The 19,922-nt window shown below is 39.3% G+C and overlaps 1 protein-coding gene across 2 annotated transcripts in view; it reads right to left on the bottom strand.

Moving 5' to 3' along the window:
- The window catches only part of DIS3L2 (DIS3 like 3'-5' exoribonuclease 2), a 365,013-nt gene that overhangs the window by 273,236 nt on the left and 71,855 nt on the right, over positions 1–19,922 (bottom strand). For both annotated transcript variants that reach the window (XM_059393719.1, XM_059393720.1), the window contains exon 5: positions 13,145–13,246. In XM_059393719.1, the coding sequence (XP_059249702.1) occupies positions 13,145–13,246 (102 nt within the window). The remainder of the gene's footprint in view (positions 1–13,144; positions 13,247–19,922) is intronic.

Below are 19,922 nucleotides of genomic sequence, written 5' to 3'. Positions count from 1 at the left end.
CTTTTCCTTTTTCTAAGTAGGTTCCAGATCCAAGGGAGAGTTTGAACTCATGACCTCTGAGATCAGTAGCTAAGATGCTCAACCAACTGAGCCGCCCAGGTACCTCTGGGTCTTTTATTCTTGAATCACTCACCACCCATTCTTTTTCTTTTTTTTTTTATAAACATAAATTTTTATCCCCAGGGGTACAGGTCTGTGAATCACCAGGTTTACACACTTCACAGCACTCACCATAGCACATACCCTCCCCAAGGTCTATAACCCCACCCTCCTTCTCCCAACCCCCCTCCCCCCAGCAACCCTCAGTTTGTTTTGTGAGATTAAGAGTCACTTATGGTTTGTCTCCCTCCCAATCCCATCTTGTTTCATTTATTCTTCTCCTCCCCTCTTAACCCCCCCATGTTGCATCTCCACTTCCTCATATCAGGGAGATCATATGATAGTTGTGTTTCTCTGATTGACTTATTTCACTAAGCATAATACCCTCTAGTTCCATCCACGTCGTTGCAAATGGCAAGATTTCATTTCTTTTGATGGCTGCATAGTATTCCATTGACTCACCACCCATTCTTAACCTCCTTCAAGCTCCCTAGTGCCCGGATGACAACAGCTAAATTCCTTCACCAGCACGAAAACACTTCAGGACGTGAGATCCCTATCCTCCCGAACATCATCTACCATGTGGCCTAGTCTCCTGCCACAATAAATTCTACTTTACATTTTAAGCTCCAAAACACTAAAATCTCTGTACTTCTCCAAATCTACCATGTCCCTCTCCCTAGTTGCCTAAATTTATAATCTAGTTATATATATATATATATATATATATATATATATATGCATGCCATAAATCATTACTAGTTTCTATAAAACATGGGATAAGATATACCTTTTGCAATTTCTAAAAGCTGAAAGATTTAACAACAGCAGTAGCAAGCAATAACTTCACAATACTACTAGCAATGGTAATTTATAAATATTACCAAATGTCAGTACATTCCCTTAAAACCTAACTTCCTTGCCTTTCACAAACAAAAACTGTACCATTAACTTAATTCAAGGATGAACAAATTTACTTTGCATCGCATATTTTACTTTCAAGCCAGAATTACATAACTAAAGGTGATCTTAAAGACCACCTAGATCTTCCAGCTATTTCTGAATTCTTTTTTCATTAGTGGGGATGAATTTGCAGTAAGAGATACAGAAACTGTTGCCTGATGTCCCCAATGACCAATGGCATATACTCATCAAGGCTATTAAGAACGCAATGTTAAGAGCAATCTAATTAATGCAGGGATCATCATTAGGGCAATTCACCAGCTATATCCTGCAATCCCTACTTGCAGACACTTGGGAGGATGACATTTCTTGGCCTTCTTGAGGTTGGGGAGGACCAGGTGAATCATTCTAGCCAAGATTGTAAGTAGAACTGATGGAGTCATTTCCAGGCAAAGACATTTGAAATGTCCAGGGCCCAGTTTTCTTCTGCCACAGAAAAGGGGAACGTTCCTGATAGCAGCTATTCCATTCAGCCTGGGCTCTGGGGTGAAGATAATAAAAAGCAAGGCCCTACCCGATCTTGATGGGCAAAGAGCATAAGAAAAAAAAAATTGTTGCTCCACAGTATTACCTTATCTACCATATAACTTTGCAGCAATTTAGACACTTCAAAGGAATGCATAGTGACACATCAACATTTTACATCAACATTTTATAGTTACTATGAATAAATGTTATCAGTGGTAAATTCCAAGAGCTGGGAATAGTAAATTTGAGTTACTATGTGCTCTTAGCTAAACTAAGGGAAGAATAATAATAGTATGTGACATTTCTTAAGCAATTAAAATGTGCCAGCATTGCTGTTAAGTCCTTTATCTACATTAATTCATTCTGTACAATGAAGGTGAATTTCACGAAACCATCTCCATGGAGTTACAAAGGACTGAATTAGTTTTCTAGCAAATAATCCTGAAATATTAATTGGGAGTTTCCCAGCACAAATAAGCTACTCTATCCTTAAATGATACATTCCTTATTTCAGACATTTCAATTTGAATTATGGAGATCTGAAGGCATGTTTAGAGCAGGCAAGAACCTGAAATATTTGATCCCAGAGCTGGCAATAATGAAGAAGAAAAGAGGGTTGTTAAAAATAGGCTTGTGTATATAACAATTTGGGGAAAATCTGATCATGGTAGTAGATATACCTTACCTACCATACTCCTGTGGGTGGAGGCTTCAAAGACCTTGCCTTCCATCATTAAGTACCTTCCAAGTCTTTTTCAGGCCTGCCATATGGGCCAAGAAACCAAACAGTTCTAAGAAATCCTAATTCCACTGGAATTGAGAACAATCCAAAATGATAGTGGTTATATAAGAGATTGGATTAAATATAATCTAGTATGATGGGTGCATATTTAAAGAAGAACTTGGAAGACAAAACTTTAAAACAATCACTTGAAGGAAAAGCTAGTTGTCAAAGGAAACAATTTACTGTATGAGACCAATTTCATGTGACCATAAGAAAGTCTGGAACAGCCCCTGAAAATTGGGGATTAAATGTGCACTTTGATTTTTTTTTGTTTGTTTCATTTAGAACAAGAGTAGTAACTCCGATCAACACTTCCTTTGTTCTTTCAAACTCGTTATTTCTTTCTGTGCCAATCTCTTCTAAAATACCCATCCATACTTCTATTATTCTTCTGCTGAAGTATAAGTTTGCATAAAAATAAGTTTTCTTAGTGACTGTGTCATAGACATTTTAGAAAATATAGAATAATTATCCCCGCTTCTCCACCCTCCTTAATTCATGTATAGACTTTGCTCTGTTGTAAATTAAGTGAAATAATCCTATCCCAAGAGGAAATTAGACTTTGCTAACAAACTGCTTAATTGGTTTATTCCGACTGTATCTTCTCAGTCCTGCTGGAAGTACTCAATAGATATCTGGAGGATAAATGAACAGCATTAAGGTTCCCAGTGGGTATCAATATATCAAATCAACTTCAGCCTTTCTTACCATAATTTTAAGTATTCAGACAAAAAAATATATAGAAGCTAATTTCCTTTTTTTTCCTTTTGAACATTTTATCTATTTATTTGACAGAAAGAGACACAGTGAGAGAGGGAACACAAGCAGGGCGAGTGGGAGAGGGAGAAGGCAGGCTTCCTGCCGAGCAGGGAGCCTGATGCAGGTCTTGATCTCAGGACCCCAGGATCATGACCTGTGCCAAAGGCAGACGTTTAACATCTGAGCTACCCAGGCACCCCTGAAGCAAATTTTCAACTGTTATGCCCCAATAATGGGTCCGTGACTAAAGGAGCGAGACTGATACAAAGTGAAGGTCAAGCAAAGCTTTATTTCACGCCAAGCATCAAGAATCTAACCCAATGTTCGGCGACGCACCTCTTACAAGAGAGGAGCGACCCTTCTCTGTTTCACAGACTAGTTTTTGAGGGCAAAGGCCATGCAGTCAGGCCTGGCCAGGCACAGGTGGCCAATGAGATTGTAACACACACAGGAAACTCCACAGTGATGCTAGGTGACCAACTGAGTTACAATTTACCCTAATAGACATTTGACCCAGCCTATCACCTTGGTTGGGATTGGCGCCTAAAAGGCTCCCAAAGGGCGCGGTCCATACTCCTTGATAACCAGGGAGACAGTATGCATACCCCCACCAATCGGATGTCTCCACCTGGCCTGACCCACCCCTGTATTTGAGCTATGTTACCTGAGGCTGGTTTCCAGGACTTGTCTCCAAGTAAATCCCTTGGGTGAAGGGGAGCCGGGACAGTTTAACTTTAATGAAAGCCACTTGCTAAATAGGTCCTTACACAACAAGTAGGAATTTCAGTTGAAGCCCAGCCCTGACTCTTGAGCTAGTCAGATTCCGTTTCACACTATGGAATGGTATAATTGAGTCTCATTTTAATACGCTCCTGTCTTTCTCCTTTACTCTGATTTTCTCTGGGTTACTCACTATGGCTGCATCAACTAAGCTGCTCACCCTAGTTCCCAGTCAAGCAAGGTAGGCAGTATTTAAACAGCTTTGGCTCCTCCTATAGGAGACCTTAGCTTTTAACCCACCTCCTAGCTCCAAGATACCAGAACTTAACTCTGGGCTCCCAAATCTCCCTTGGTACAACCAAAAAGAGGCCCAGAATTCTGGCTCCCAGGCTTGGTCTTCTGCTTTGGTTCTTGCTCTCGGTACCACTCTAGCCAATTCTCCTAGCTCGGCAATCCCTGACTCCCAGCCCAGTGGCTGCCTCTACCAGTCTGTTCACAATAAGAGAGTCCCTATCTCTGAATTCAGGCCCCTGTCCCAAAGCGCCAGAAGGACCGACCTCTTACATGACAACTGCCCACTTGCCTTCTCAATATCTGAGCCACATGCCCCCAGGAATCTGTGATCTACTGCTGGCGCAGGATCATAGCTGGATCTGTAACCGCTTGTTCAGCAAGCTGTAGCTCTTGATTTAACTTTATACTTGGGTCAGCTCTCTCAGTATCTGATGCACTACCTCAAGAAGATGTCTGGTAAGGTTACAACACATTCCCAACACCTGCCTTCATAATGCCCTGAGAAGCTATCATACTTGTCTAGTCTTAAGATAAAACCACTAGAATTCTGGGGCACCTGGGTGGCTCACTTGGTTAAGCACCTGCCTTCAGCTCAAGTCATGATCCCAGAGTCCTGGGATCAAGCCCCGCATCAGGCTCCCTGCTGAGCAGAGAGTCTGCTTCTCCTTCTCCCTCCCCTCACTGATGGTTCATTCTCTGTTCTCCACAATAAATAAATAAAATCTTTAAAAAAATAAAAACAAAACAAAAAAACCCACTAGAACTCTAGTTAATTTTTCCTAAGTTGTCTGTTTTCTAAGAATTAATACTAGGCCTTTGGTCATTTCAATTGATAAAATCATCCTTTTTACCCATGATGGCAACTCAAGATACTACCTAATGCTAAGGCATGTATTATAATTTCCTGGATCTATGTTGATTTTTATGATACTTGACAATATCTAGCTATAGATTTAATAACTCTCTTCTTTAGATCTCTGAAATAACAAATAGCAATGAGATCATGAAATAAGAAGAAACGAATCTGAATCCCAACTCAGCCATTCCCTACGTATATATTACCTAAACAAGTAAAATGTGTAAGCTATGACTCGAGTTTCTCATTTACAAAACTGGGATAGAGACAACAGCAGACTGAATGGTGTGGGGGCACTAAATACAGTTCCTGGTATACAGTAAGCACTGAAAAGTTAGCAATCATCCAGCATCCATAGGATCTATATATGCTTACTTGTGATGTACTATCCTGGAGTATTAAAAGAAGGAAAATAACAGGATAAGCTTATTATAGTTAATAAAAGATGAAGGACAAGGTTGTTTAATGAGTATGAGTGACCTTGATGGGACAAAGGAAAGAAAGGGAAAAAGAAAGCGAGTACAAGAGGCAGGGCGAAGATCAGATCAATTGCAAATGGAGGGGCATTTACAGAGAAGAGCAGTATCTGTGGGCTTCTGCAAAAGGGGCCAAGGCTGTTGGTCTCCCTGGAGGGCAGGAGCTTCGGAACTGCTTTCTTTACCAGTATCCAGGGAGCCAGGAGAGGGGCCGCAGCCCTCAGCCAATGACATGGCAGAGAGAGCCTTACCCGACATATTCCTCTCTGAAAGTGGAAATGTCCACAGTCCTCTCTTGCCCAATTGTTCTCAACCCAAGGTATTCTCATCCTTAAACAAAACCAAACCATCCTTCAAACCTCTCTGCAAATATAACCTCCTCTAGAAAATCGTCCCCAGTTCTCACAGAGTGTGGTACTCCCATGACAACATGTATTTCTCTTGCTATTTTGCAAACCATACTACAGTTGTTTCCATTCCCATCCCAGCCAGCCGACAAGCTCCTTAACAGCAAACCTGGGACCTTTTCCAGACAGTACCTCCAGCTTTAAACATGGGACAGGCTGGCAGGAGGAAGAGAAGCCAGTAGGTACACAGTTCTAGGCAGAATCCCCAGGATTCATGAAACAGCCTAATCCTTTGGAGGACATGTCTCCCAGACTTTGAAAACCTGAGGAAAACCACAGACCCTCTCCCTAGAAAAAGGCACATGTACACACACACACACACACACACACACACACACACACACAAAGAGACAAGGGAAAAATAAACCCTACAAGAGCCATAAGCTAAAAGTCATGAGATCTGGGTTCTACTCCCTTGTCCTGCCAAAAGCTCCAAGCTCTCAAACAAGTCACTTAATGTCCCAACTGGCAAAGTGAAGAAACTATCTTTTGCCCCTCAACTATCCTTCTTGAGATGTCTGTAATAAAAACTACACACGTATGCTATAAACATGGAAGAATTCTGAAATTAAAATTGTTATATAAGAGCGAATTATTGTTTATGATTGCCTCACAGCTTGATTCTTTCACAGCTATCTATTTTGCAAAAAAAACATGCTGTGAAAGAAATTGACTATTTACTACTACAGCTAAAAGAATTGTTGTTTTTTTCTAAAACCCCAAAGGCCCTGTAGTTTACATACCCAAGAGGGGTGAGCAGCACAACAAGCATAAAGAAGCAAAGATGAATAATCCAATTAATTCACATTCGCTCACACCATTGACTACAAATTCCTCTGATAACAATATGCTTTTGTACTAACAAACCTGTAATACAATTGGCCTGTATGCTTTGAGATGTTTATATCCTACATGTCAGGGATGCTTGAGAACAGTCTGAATATTCTCTTCTCTCTAGTTTGACCCTGTCACCAACAACTGTCACAGGTCTCCCCGCTTCAGAATGGGAAGCTGTGAAATACTCTTAACTAATGAGGCCTAAGGGATATACCTAATGGGCTTGCTTATATGAAAAGCAATTATCAGGCAGTCACTGTGAAGACCCTTAGGAGCTCCACAGAAAAGGAATAAGCAAGGAGCCCTTGCTTTCTGAAAGCTAAAGAGGGCTTCACTTCCCCTCATCTACTACCAGCAACTCAAAGGGTCCTCCTTGCCAGTCTAAGCCTCACTCTGTATCCACAGCAATCCCCACCCAAGAGGATGTTATCAATAAAGACGGGGCTCAGGATCCACTAGATCAAAATACATCTTCGTAGACCTGAGCAGATCCCATGGATTCTGAAAGCCTGAGGTTGTTGACACCCATTTCACTGGACCTCTGCCCCTCTACACCCTCAGAATGCATCAGCCTTTGCTCTAAACCAGGCACAGCTGGGAAATTTTGTTTTGTTTCACAAAAGTTGTCTATTGAATGTTTGCAATATGTGATATCTGCTATTTCACTCCTGATATTGGTGACTTGTGCCTTTTTACATTTTGTTAGTTGTACCAGAGGCTTATCAATTTATTGACTTTATCATAGAACCAGCATTTTCTTTTTTAAACTTTATTTTTTTTAAAACTATCCATCAAGATCATGAACATATCCATCACCCTCAAAGCTGCCTTGGGGCCCCGTGGTAATCCATCTCTCCTGCTCCTGCCCCAGGAAACCAATGATCTATCTGCCTTTTGTCCATACAAATTAGTCTGCATTTTCTAGAGTTTTATATAAATGGATTATACAGAGTGTATTCTTTTTTGCTTAGCTTCTTTCATCCATCATAATTTATTCTGAGATTCATCCATGTTGTTGCATATATCAGCAGTCCATTGATTTTTCTTTTTTAACTGCTGAGTTGTATTCATTGAATAGGTATAGCAAAATTGGTTTTCATGCTGATGGACATTTGGGCTATTTCCAGTTTGGGGCTATTCAAAAAAAAGGCAGCTATGAATGCATGTACAAACCTTTATGCGGACAAATGCCTTCATTTCCCTAAGGTACATATCCAGGAATAAAATGTCTGGATCATGATAAGGTATGTGCTTAACTTTTTAAGAAAATGCAAAACTGTGTTCCAAAGTGACTATATCAATTTTTAGTCCCACCAGCTGTGTATGAAGGTTCCAGTTGTTCCATATCCTTCTCAAGACTGGTTTTGGTCAATCATTTTAATGTTCGCCATTCTAGCAGTTTTATAGTTCTACCTTGTGCTTTTAATTTGTATTATTTGTATTTTCTTTTTTTTTTTTTAAGATTTTACTTATTTATTTGACAGAGAGAGAGAGGTCACAAGTAGGCAGAAAGGCAGGCGGCGGGGGAGGGGTGTGGGGGGAAGCAGGCTCCCCACTGAGCAGAGAGTCCGATGTGGGGCTCGATCCTAGGACCCTGATATCATGACCTGAGCCCAACGCAGATGCTTAATGACTGAGCCACCCAGGCACCCCTTAACTTGCATTTTCTTAATGACTGATTATGTCAAGCATCTTTCCTATGCTTATTTGCTATCCCTATATCTTATTTAGTAAAGTGTCTCTTCAAATCTTTAATACACTTTTAAATAGTTGTCTGTCACTGACTTAAAAGAGTTCTTTACAGTCTAGATAAAAGTCTTTGGTCAGATAAATGTTTTATAAATACTCTCTCCTAGTCTGTGGTTTGCCTTTTTGTAACAGTGTTTACTGAAGAGCAAAAGTTTGCAATTTTGATTAACTCAAATTTATTGATTTTTTTAATGTTTCATATTTAAGAAATATTTGTCAAATCTAAGATCACTAAAAATTTCCCCTCTTACAGAAAGTTCGTGCTTTTTACACAAACATTTACATCTATAATCCATTTCAAGTTAATTTCTGCAAATGGTACAAGGTAAGGGTCCAAGTTCACTGTTTTTCATATGACTACACAATTATAATAACATATTTGTTGAAAAGAGATCCTTTCCACACTTAATTACCTTGACACCTTTGTAGAAAGTCAATTAATCATATAGGTATAGATCTATTTCAAGACTCTCTATTCCGCTCTATTGATCTATATGTCTATCTTGACATTACCATACAATCTTGATTCCCAAAGCTTTATAGTAATTCTTGAAATCAGGCAATATGCGGCCTCCCATTTTGTTCTTCTTTGTTTTGGCTATCCTAGGCCCTTTGCACAACTATATAAATCTTATAACCAGCTTGTTAATTTCTATAAAGAAGCCTGCTATGATTTTCTTTGGGATTGTGCTTACTCTATAGATCAATCTGAATAGAAATGGCATCTTAACAATATTGAGTCTTTTAATTCAAGAGCATGGTATTTCTCACCATTTACTGAAGTTTTACATAATTTTTCCCAATGATGTTCATAGTTTTAGTGTACATGTCTTGTAATTGGTCAAAATTAAGTATATCATAATTTTGATCCTATTAAACAGATACTTCAATAAATTTTTTAATTTCTAATTTCCCATTGCTAATATATAGAAGTAAAATTGATTTTTTTAATATCAAATTTCTGTCCTTCAACCTTGGTAATCTCATTACTAGTTCTAGCAGCTTTTTGTCAATTCCTTAGGATTTTATAGGTAGAAAATCATATCATCTGAGAATAAAGAGAGTTTTACTTCTTCCTTTTCAATCTGAATGCTTTTTTTCTATTCTTTACTGTACTGGCTATAAATATCCAGTACAGTGTTGAATAAAAGGGATGAGAAGGGACATTCTTACCTTACCTCCTTCCCAATATTGGAGAGAAAGCATTTAGTCTTTTACCTTACTAAGAATGGTGTTAGTTTTAAGTATCTCTTAAGTGTTCTTTTGCCAGCTGAGGAAATAAACTTTTATTCCTAGTTTGCTGTGAGTTTTTATTATGAATGGTTGTGGACTTTTGACAATTGTATTTTCTGCATCTATTAAAATGATGACATTGACTGAAAATGGTGTTTATTAATCTGTTAATACAGTGAATTTCATCAAATTGCTTTTCAAATAGTAAACCAACTTTGCATTCCTGTGATAAAACCAATTTGCTCATGTTGTGTTACCCTTTTCATATAATACATTGTTGGATTCTATCTGCTAATATTTTGTTGAGGACTTTTTCAACTATGTTTGTGAGGAGTACTGGTCTGTAGCTTTCTTCTCTTATACTGTCTTTTCCTAGTTTTGATATTAAGGCAATGCTGCCTTTATAGGATAAGTTGAAAAAGAGTTCTTGTATTGTTATATAGGAAAGTTGTTAAGAGATTAAATTATAACAATTCTTATTTAAAAAAAGGAAAAAAAGATTTCTTCCTCTTGCATTTTCTGAAATCATCTGCGTAGACTCAGGATTCTTTCTTTCTTAAATGTTTAGTAGATTTTATGAGTAATGAGCCATCTACGCCTCCATACATTCTCAACATCCCATTAACATGTCTGAAAAGAAATTAAAACTTAACATGGCCAAGCAGAACTCACAATTTTTGCACCCAAACATGCTTGTCCCTAATATTCCTCATTTTAATTAATGACATCATACTCACCTATTTTGCTTAAACCAGAATTTAATCCTTGTGTCCCCCCCTCTTTTACTCATCCTACTCCTCAAATCCATCTTCAAGTCCCATCAGCTCTACTTTCAAAATGTATCCCTACCTCTCTCCATCTTTACTGTTATGACCCAGTATATGTCTCCTAACTGGCCATGCCAACACATATTGCCCCCCACTACATTCCATTCTCCAAATAGCAGCCAGAGTGATTTTGGGCTAAATAACATCATGTCACTCTCGGGCTTAAAACTCCCATGTGGCCCTTAATCTCTTCTGCTTTAGATATTAACTGTAAACCAGAAAAACAATAAGCTGTGTTAATGTAGCCTGCCTATACGGACTGTAGAAACACTGTAAGAATTTCAGCAAAATCTTACATGCCTAACTAGCTCCAGTGACCTAGGAATTACAAAATCACAAACATAGGCCTCCTGGGAAAAAACACAACTTTGCTGTGTTGAGTCTCAAGGAGGCAGGTTTTTGTCTAGAAGCAAAGGCACCAAGGCATAAATAAGAATGCCGAAGTCCTAAGCTATCCTTCTACAACTTGACAACTACACCTTCACCTCCAAACTACTCTCATCTTCTCAGGCTTCCTGCCCAAAGCAAGAGTACATCTGATAATACCAGAAAAGGCTATGCTTGATGGGCTTATATACAAATGGGGTGGGGGCGCCTGGGTGGCTCATTTGGTTAAGCAACTGCCTTCAGTTCAGGTCGTGATCCTGGAGTCCCGACACCGAGTCCCATACTGGACTCGGCAGAGGGTCTGCTTCTCCCTCTGACCTGTCTTCCACTCATGCTCTCTCTCATTCTCTCCCTCTCTAATAAATAAATAAAATCTTTTTAAAATACAAATGGGGTGAAAAACAAAGAAAATAATTCAACAAATTTATTTAATCATATGTTTGTTTTTTTAGCCATCCCTTGCCCAGCCAAGGTAGAAAGGATGCTGGGCAACTTGGCCTTGCTCTCTTTGAATCAACCTCATCTACCTCTGCAGAGCACCACAGGTGCTCCACTGTGTGCTCTCCATTCCTATTGTTTCCAACAAGTCAACACCTTACAGCTGCTCTGGTCAGCTCTAGACTCACCCAATTTGCTAATTACTCTTCTATTTCTATTCTACCCATTCTCACTCCTTAAGTCAAAGGAAACCACCATCTTTCTTGTTCCTTCTATGCATCATCTTCACTCTAATTCTGCCTCTTTACTCCTTCAAATGACCTCTAGGAATACTTCTTTAGTCTAACGAGGCCCTAATGCACTCTTCTTGTCTTCTTAGATCTCAATAACACTGTGCTACATGTGTTCCAGAAAAGAGGAAGTGGCCTAAATCAATCTACCTTCCTAGGACCTGGAACCAACCATTAGCTGTGCTTTTGGGAAATCAAGGGAGGATATAACCACAGCTGGAAGCAACTGGGGTGGGCTGGGGGATCAGGACTAGGATAACTGACTCTTATAAAATGCTCTGCACTTAACTTCACAGCATTAATCATAATTATCCTTAATCTGTGTGTGATTAATACCTGTCTCTTCTTACCTGCACTCCCCATCAGACTAAAAGCTCCATGAAGGCAAGAGCTATATCTCTCTTGATCATTATTAACATACCTACACCCTACAAATGCCCATTCTAAGTCAGTTACTCTAGCCCTATCAGATAAAAACAAATTTGTCTTGACAAAGCTCTGATATAAGGTAGTATTTCTCCTATTTTTGTAAAAGCTAGTAATAAAAACTGACATTGCTTGAACTGCTACCATGGGTCAGACACCATTTTTACATGAATTCTCATTTAATCTTCATGACAAACCCATGAAGTAGGTACTATAATTATTCCCATTTTATAGATGAGGGCTTTGAGGCACAGAGGGGTTATATAATTCACCCACGGTTATACAGATGAGTGGCAGAAATGGGATTCAAACTCAAGGAGCCTAGCCTAAAAACCCATTCTACTAATCCCTCCAGTACCTCTCAACTGAAGGCACTATATTCCTCAATACCAGTGAACTGAGACAAATAAAATAAAAGATCTGAAGAAATGCTATAAAGAAATACCCAGATTTGGACCCACAAGTTGCCAGTTCTACATGACAATTCAAAGAAACTGCTACTATAAATCATTCTAGTGCCTGACCTTTATTTAAAACCATAGTCAAAAACCACATTTTTCTTTGCAATTGACAGACATATATGGAGCCTGAAACCCAGGATATTTTCCAGTTAAAAACACTTTCTTCTGCCACCAGATCTCTGCTTTATAAAAAGAGAGGGTCTATTTTTGTCTGCCAAGGGAAGCCCAATCACCAAAGTGGAACCTACAGAACGAGGTACAAGTCGCCCAGGTTTTCCTGTAGAGGAAGCAAGAACATGTGAATACTGCCACCATGCCCATGCCTTTGTCTTTTCAGTTCTCCCATCATTAAATGTGGGAAAGTAATACATGACAGAAGTTTGAATGTACCCTGTAAGCTTTTCTTCTATCCTAAAAATTATCAGAAATCAATGCAATGCATATGACAAGGAAGACAGATCACAGAGAGGGAGCAAGGAGAACAACTCAAATCATTAGATGTCTGCCCAGCAGATGCTTCGAAGTTCCAGGCACTGCATGGCCTGCTTCTGAGGCAACCACAGGACCAGAGGGGTCTGTGACTGCTCCAATTTATGATGTCTAATGGATGCACCATGAATAAAAAGGGCCTGAGAAAAGGTTATTATTAGAAAAGGAAAATTTAACTCACCTTCCATTGCTCTTCTGGAAGCAGCTTCACGACCACCAGATCCCCATTCAAGGCTCTATTACGAGCAACAACCCCATCGATAAAAATGTCTCGATCACCATCCTAGGTTGGAGAGAGAAAATAGTCAGCTTACCAAGACCTGGAACCAAATATTACTTCTTTGGTTTAAAAACTGTAGACTCTATTATAATCTGTCCGCGGGCTTAATAAGAACATTAAGAGGGAAATCAGTCTCTGGAACTAATAGAAATGGGGATGAACACATAAAAGCAGGTTAAAAGAATGTTAAAGAAATTTCAAAAACATAAGAGAAGATCTCCTACAGTCAAGCCAAAACCAAACAAAAATAAATAAAGCAAAAAACTGAGACTACATGCTTTCATAACTGAAATGAGAAAGGAGTAAGTTATCCTTCCTTGTTTTAAACAAAGCATGATGATACCTTTTCTACACTAACTGAATTTTTTTAAGTATCAAAGAAGGGTAAAACTTAGAAGGCTTGCAAGAAAACAGAACAACAAAATATAATTCCCTAAGAAAACCAGCTGCAAGGACAGGAGCAAGAACCAACTCCTGGATTTGAGTTCTCCAAGGAAGAAACCAGCAAAATCATAATCCTCCCACTGAGAAAATGACAGAGAAAGCAAACTACAGCTACTTATATAGAGATCTAAGTAGAAGGCAAAGAAGAAAAGGAAAGGGACATGAGATTCATGAAGCATTCTCACGCTCCTTCACTCTCTGACTGAGGAGCAGGGTGAACTCCCCACCATGAACACAAGGCATGGACACCTTTGTCCTCAATCACATGCTTATAAATAACCCAGGTTAGGAACAGTGTGGTCTCAGGATCCTTGGAGTCACAGAAAGACCAGGGGTGCCTGAATGAAGCAGAGGTCCCAGGCATCAGAGCAGGGAAGCCGGCTGCAATCACCAAGCCCAGGAGTGGGCTCTCAACTTGGGGTTGCCATAAACCCCGAACCACAGCACAGTTGGGTGACCCCTCCTGGAGCAGGGGCCCAGCAAGCGACAGAACCAGCAGGAGATTCCCCTTCCACCCCCAAGTGGAGCAGCATGTTTGTGAGCTGCAGCAGTCTGCAGGGTTTGGAGACTCTAAGGGGGGTCATGTGCCAGAGGCAGAAACTATCAGTCACAGGCTGGGTGAGCACAGGGTACCGAGAGAGACGGGGGAGCGACTGACTGCTTTTCCCTGCGGGCCCCCAAACTTTTGGATGCAGGAGATTGGGATGCTGCCATTTTCATCCTCATCCTCTAAAGCTAGGTGGAAACTCTTCAGGGAACAAAGCCACCATAGGGCAATCTGGAGCAGATTAACCTGCCCCCCTGGCAAGGCTGGTGCAATTCTGCCCGTGGCAGGACACCTGAAAATCAGCATAACAGCCCCTCCACCCCAGAAGACCAGCAAGAACACCAGCTAAGGCCAAGTTTACCTATCACAGAAAACTGCAAAACTCCAATACTCCAATGGGGAAAATAGAATACAGAATTCATGGTTTTTTCTTCAAGACTCTTTAGTCTTTCAATTTTAAATTTTTTCTCTTTCTTTTTTTTTTTTAAGACTTTATTTATTTATCAGAATGAGAGAGAGAGAAAGCACAACTGGGGGACTGGGAGGCAGAGGGAGAAGCAGGCCCCCTGAGAAGTGTATTATTAGAAATAACTGGGGCTCTGAGCAAGGAACCTGAAGGAGGATTCCATCCCAGGACCCTGGGATCATGAGTCGAAGGCAGACACCCCACCAACTGAGTCACCTAGATATCCCTCTCTTTCCTTTTTCAGTGAATTTCTTATTTTGTCAATTTCTTTTTTAAAATGGTTTTTAATTTTCATTTTTACAGTTAAATTTTATCTTTTAATTTTAGTTGTGTGTGTGTGTGTATGTATGTATATATATATATATATTTCATTTTGGGATACAGTTTCTTCTAATAAACAGACCAAAATACACCCAGAATCTAGTGTATGGCTCTATTCTTTTCACCTGTCTGATCATATTCTTTTTTGTTGTTATTGTTAAAGTCTTTCATGTTCATCTTTACAGTTACATTCTATCCTCTCAATGTATTTAATTTAATTTTTGTATGTATATAAGTTTTTCTTTCTTTATGGTTTCAAGATGTAGTTTCTTCTAACAAACCAACCAAAATACACTCAGGATTTACAGTATTGCTTTGTTCTGTTCACCTATCTGTTTATATCCCTTTTATGTGTTGGTGGGGGTGGAATCTTTTAATGTTCATTTTTACAATTACATTCTATCCTTTCATTGTATTTAATTTGTGCTCGCTTCGGCAGCACATATACTATCCTTTCATTGTATTTAATTTTATTTTTGTACATATTTAAGTTTTTCTTTCTTTACAACTTTGGCATCTAGTTTTCTAACAAACAGACCAAAATACATACAGGATCCAATGTATTGCTCTGTTTTGTCCACCTGTCTGATTATATTCTCTTTCTTTTTTTTTTTTCTTTTTTTTTTTTTTTCCACTTCTGGGTCCCCTCCAATTTGTTTAGTGTCTATTTCTCTGGGGTCATTGTTGCCATTTTAGTATTTTTTTCTCTTATTCATCTATTCTTCTCTGAAGAGAATGACAAGATGGAAAAATTCACCATGTTGGAACTAGAGTTCAGAATAACAATTAAAAAGATACCAGCTGGGCTTGAAAAAAGCATAGAAGATACTAGAGGATCCCTTTCTGGAGAAATAAAAGAACTAAAATCTAATCAAGTCAAACTTTAAAAGGCTATTAATGAGGTGTAATAAAAAATGGAGGCTCAAACTGCTAGGATAAATGAGACAGAAGAGAGAATTAGTGATATAGAAGACCAAATAATGGAGAATAAAGAAGCTGAGAAAAAGAGAGATGAATAACTACTGGATCATAAGGGGAGAACTCAAGAGATAAGTGATACCATAAGACAAAAAAATATTAGAATGATACCCAAGAGGCACAGAAAACTCCCCTCAAAATCAATAAAAATAGGTCAACACCCAATATATAGTAGTGAAACTTACAAATCTCAGAGACAAAGAAAAAAATCCTGAAAGCAACTCGGGGATAAGAGATCTGTAAGCTACAAGGGTAGAAACACTAGACTGGCAGCACACCTATCCACAGAGACCTAGCAGGCCAGAAAGGACTGGCATGATATATTCAGGGTGCTAAATGAGAAAAATATGCAGTCAAGGATACTTTATCCAGCTAGGACGTCATTCATAATAGGAGTGATAAAAAGCTTCCAGGATAAACAAAAACTAAAAGAATTTGTGATGGCAAGAAATATTAAAAGGGTTCTCTAAAAGAGAGAGTCCACGAGTAACAGACCAGAAAGGAACAGAGATGATATACGGTAAGAGTCACCGTATAGGCAATAGAATGGCACTAAATTCAAATCTTTTAGTAGTTACCCTGAATGTAAATGGGCTAAATGCCCTAATCAAAAGACACAGGGTTTCAAATTGGATAAAAAAGCTGACTCATCGATATGATGGGTGGAAAACAATTTATCATGCTAATGGACATCAAAAGAAAGCTGGTGTGGGGCACCTGGGTGGCTCAGTGGTTAAGCCTCTGCCTTTGGCTCTGGACATGATCTCAGGGTCCTGGGATCAAGTCCCACATCAGCCTCTCTGCTCGGCAGGGAGTCTGCTTCCTCCTCTCTCTATCTCACTCTCTCTCTCTCTCTCTCTGCTGCTTCTCTGCCTACTTGTGATCTGTCTCTGTCAAATAAATAAATAAATTCTTTAAAAAAAGAAAGAAAGAAAGAAAGAAAGCTGGTGTGGCAATCCTTGAATCAGTTAAATTAGATTTTAAACAAAAGACCATAACAAGGGATGAGGAAGGACACTATATCATAATTAAAGGGTCTACCCACCAAGAAGATCTAATAACTGTAAATATTTATGTCCCTAATGTACAAGCAGCCAATTAATAGCAAAATCAAAGAAACACATTGATAATAATATAGTAATAGTAGGGGACTTTAACACCTCCCTACCGCAATGGACAGATCATCTAAGCAGAAGATCAGCAAGGAAATAACAGCTTTGAATGACACATGGACCAGATGGGACTTCACAGATATATTCAGAACATTCCATCCCAAAGAAAAAGTATACACATTCTTCTCGAGTGCCAATGGAAAATGTTCATTTTTCTTGAAGGAAGTAATAGCAAACAGGATTAAAAAACCACCACTCAAAATTTTGTAGGTAGAGACACTTGGTATAGATAAGATTAAGTACTCACCAGACTACAGTTGATTACTGTAACATTTCAGTTAAAGTTAAAATTAGCATCCCAAATTCACCAAACCTGCCCTGCCAACACCAAAAATGGAACTTTAAACACTCAGCATTTTTTATAATTTCCAATTACAAAACATGAGAGAGGTTTTAGAACAGTTTTTCTGTTCAGTTTCCAACCTAACCATGGGCAGACAGCTGTGGCCTACACACATTGCCAAACCTGCCCCACCCTAGTCCCTGAGGGACCGCTACCATGTTAGCCACAAAGACAGAATCACTGCAGTTGGTCTCATGTTGAGCTTCTCGAAGGAATAAGGAAGAGGCAACCACCAAACAGAACGTGTACAACTGCAGGGTGGCACATGGTCATCAATCGCTACCTTCTGCAATTTATGTACCAAATGGGGCTCTCCAACTTCCCCGGAATGAAGAGAGAGCTGTTTGGAGGTCATCCCAACCCATGATCAAAACACATGGAATAAAATGCCTCTCTCATAAACAGGTACACCACCCCCAGACAGCTCAGAGATTTAAGATGATAAGGTACTGGTATTGCCACATTCCCATCCAAAGAAATCCAGAAGAGCAGGGCCGAGCTGAACCTCAGACAATACACCAATCTCCAGGTATTGTGTCACTCAGCTCTTAGTGGATTCACTCAGAAGCCCATACCTATTTAAGGAATCTCTTAAAGACCATAAACTTGGTAACAACTCAATATTAAAAGTTCAATTCATCACACTTAACTACTTTTAAAGGCTAAAGAGTTCAGCTCTTTATTTGAATGTCAAGACTAACTCTACCAGAAAAAAAGGAAAATGGATAATGAACCATCCTAGAGGAAACATAATGGGATCTGGGGGTAATCAACTAAATACTTAGGAAGTTTCCAAGCAGGGAGGACAAACAAGAGCATTCTCTATCGAGGGAATGGCTCCCTTTGGACAAAATACATTCCACAGATGTTCAAAGGGTGCCTCCCATGACAAGATGCACAAAAAAACTTATAAAACTTCTTGCATCAACATAATTCAGAATGGAACCTGTGCTTTTTGTAAAAGTCAGCAAGAACCTAAATAAACAAATCTAGTCTATTTTTGTCTCTCTAAAAACTTTATAATTTTAAATTAGAATTCAGAATGTTAAAGTTGTAAGGAACATTAGACAATTTAATCCATTGCTAGTTTTATAAATAAGTAAACTTCAATTTCCTATTGTCAGAGCAAAGGCTACATCTTCTTTTCTAACAACTCCTGCCTTTACTCTCCCTGAACTCAGGCCCTGGTTCTGCTATTCTACTCCTAATCCACCAGCGAACATTCTTCCAGTTCATACCAGTTCACACTTGACATAGACATGAGCTACATATACCCATAAATCCAGACCAATGGTGATTGTGGGATTTACCTACATATAATTTATTGCCTCTACTATCCCCTCCCTCAATGCTTTCTAGAATGCCTCTAAGCAATGAAACTCACCAAAACCCCCACAAAACTAGAATGTAGGATTGTTCCAGTATCTACAACCAAAACTCACAACTGGGCCTTGATAGAGCTTTTAAAGTCAGTTCTTAGTTACTTAGAGGTGAACCTTTTAACATTTCTTCTCCCTCTGAGACAACATTACTACTCTATTAGTAGCCAAATAAGAGAATAAGGGGCATAAAAATAAGCCAATTCTAATAACACAACTGTCTAAAAGTTTCTTAACAGGACATTCCAGGAATATAATTTCAAGTAGGAGAACAACTTGGGCTTTTGAAACATTAGTAACTTATGCTTCTTAACTTCCTTTAACAAGCCAAATTAAACTGTGGCAACAAATAATTTGCACCTATAAATCAGATGAATTTAAATTATAAACACCTAACTAGGCCCCGCAATTTAGAGGATCTCTTCCCTGGCCCTTCTCCAGTCACACTCCTCCCCAAAAGTGAAGAGATCTCAGGGCCAAATGAATGCGCATCCTGGGCTAATCAGTCCCAAGCCCACTTCCAAGGCATACATAAGCATCTTCCCCAGGTCTGTCTGCCTAGAGATAGACCACAGTCACTGGTGGCACCCATGGCACCCAGTGGACTTAACAGGTGGTTAAAGGGCAGGTATTTCTAAGGCATGTGGACAGAACTTAGACATGTGGGATAAGATGCTCAAACAGATGCATGCAAGGGCCCTTAATGAATGTGCGGGGGGAAGCAATGGAGACAGCAAAGAGGGGACAGGGAGTTAGGACTAGGAAGGGAAGAGGGGCAGGCCAGAGGCAGGCCCTCTCCATCTGGCCACACTTTAGGATGGAGCTCCAAGGAGTTTGAGAATTCTACATTTGAACCCAGGTACACAGAGGTATATTTAACAAGAAATATATTTTATTTGTCATGAATGTATTTTTCCTAACAGTTCAATAGTTTGATATATATATAACTTCTAAATTTATTTATTTATTTATTTATATTTTTAAAGCAAAGAGAAAGAGTGAGCACAAGCAGGGGGAGTGGGAGGCAGA

The sequence above is a fragment of the Mustela nigripes genome, chromosome 3 (assembly GCF_022355385.1).
Source record: "Mustela nigripes isolate SB6536 chromosome 3, MUSNIG.SB6536, whole genome shotgun sequence".
Lineage (NCBI taxonomy): Eukaryota > Metazoa > Chordata > Mammalia > Carnivora > Mustelidae > Mustela > Mustela nigripes.
The sequence above is the reverse complement of the archived record's forward strand: the minus strand, read 5'-3'. Positions and strand labels throughout refer to the sequence as shown.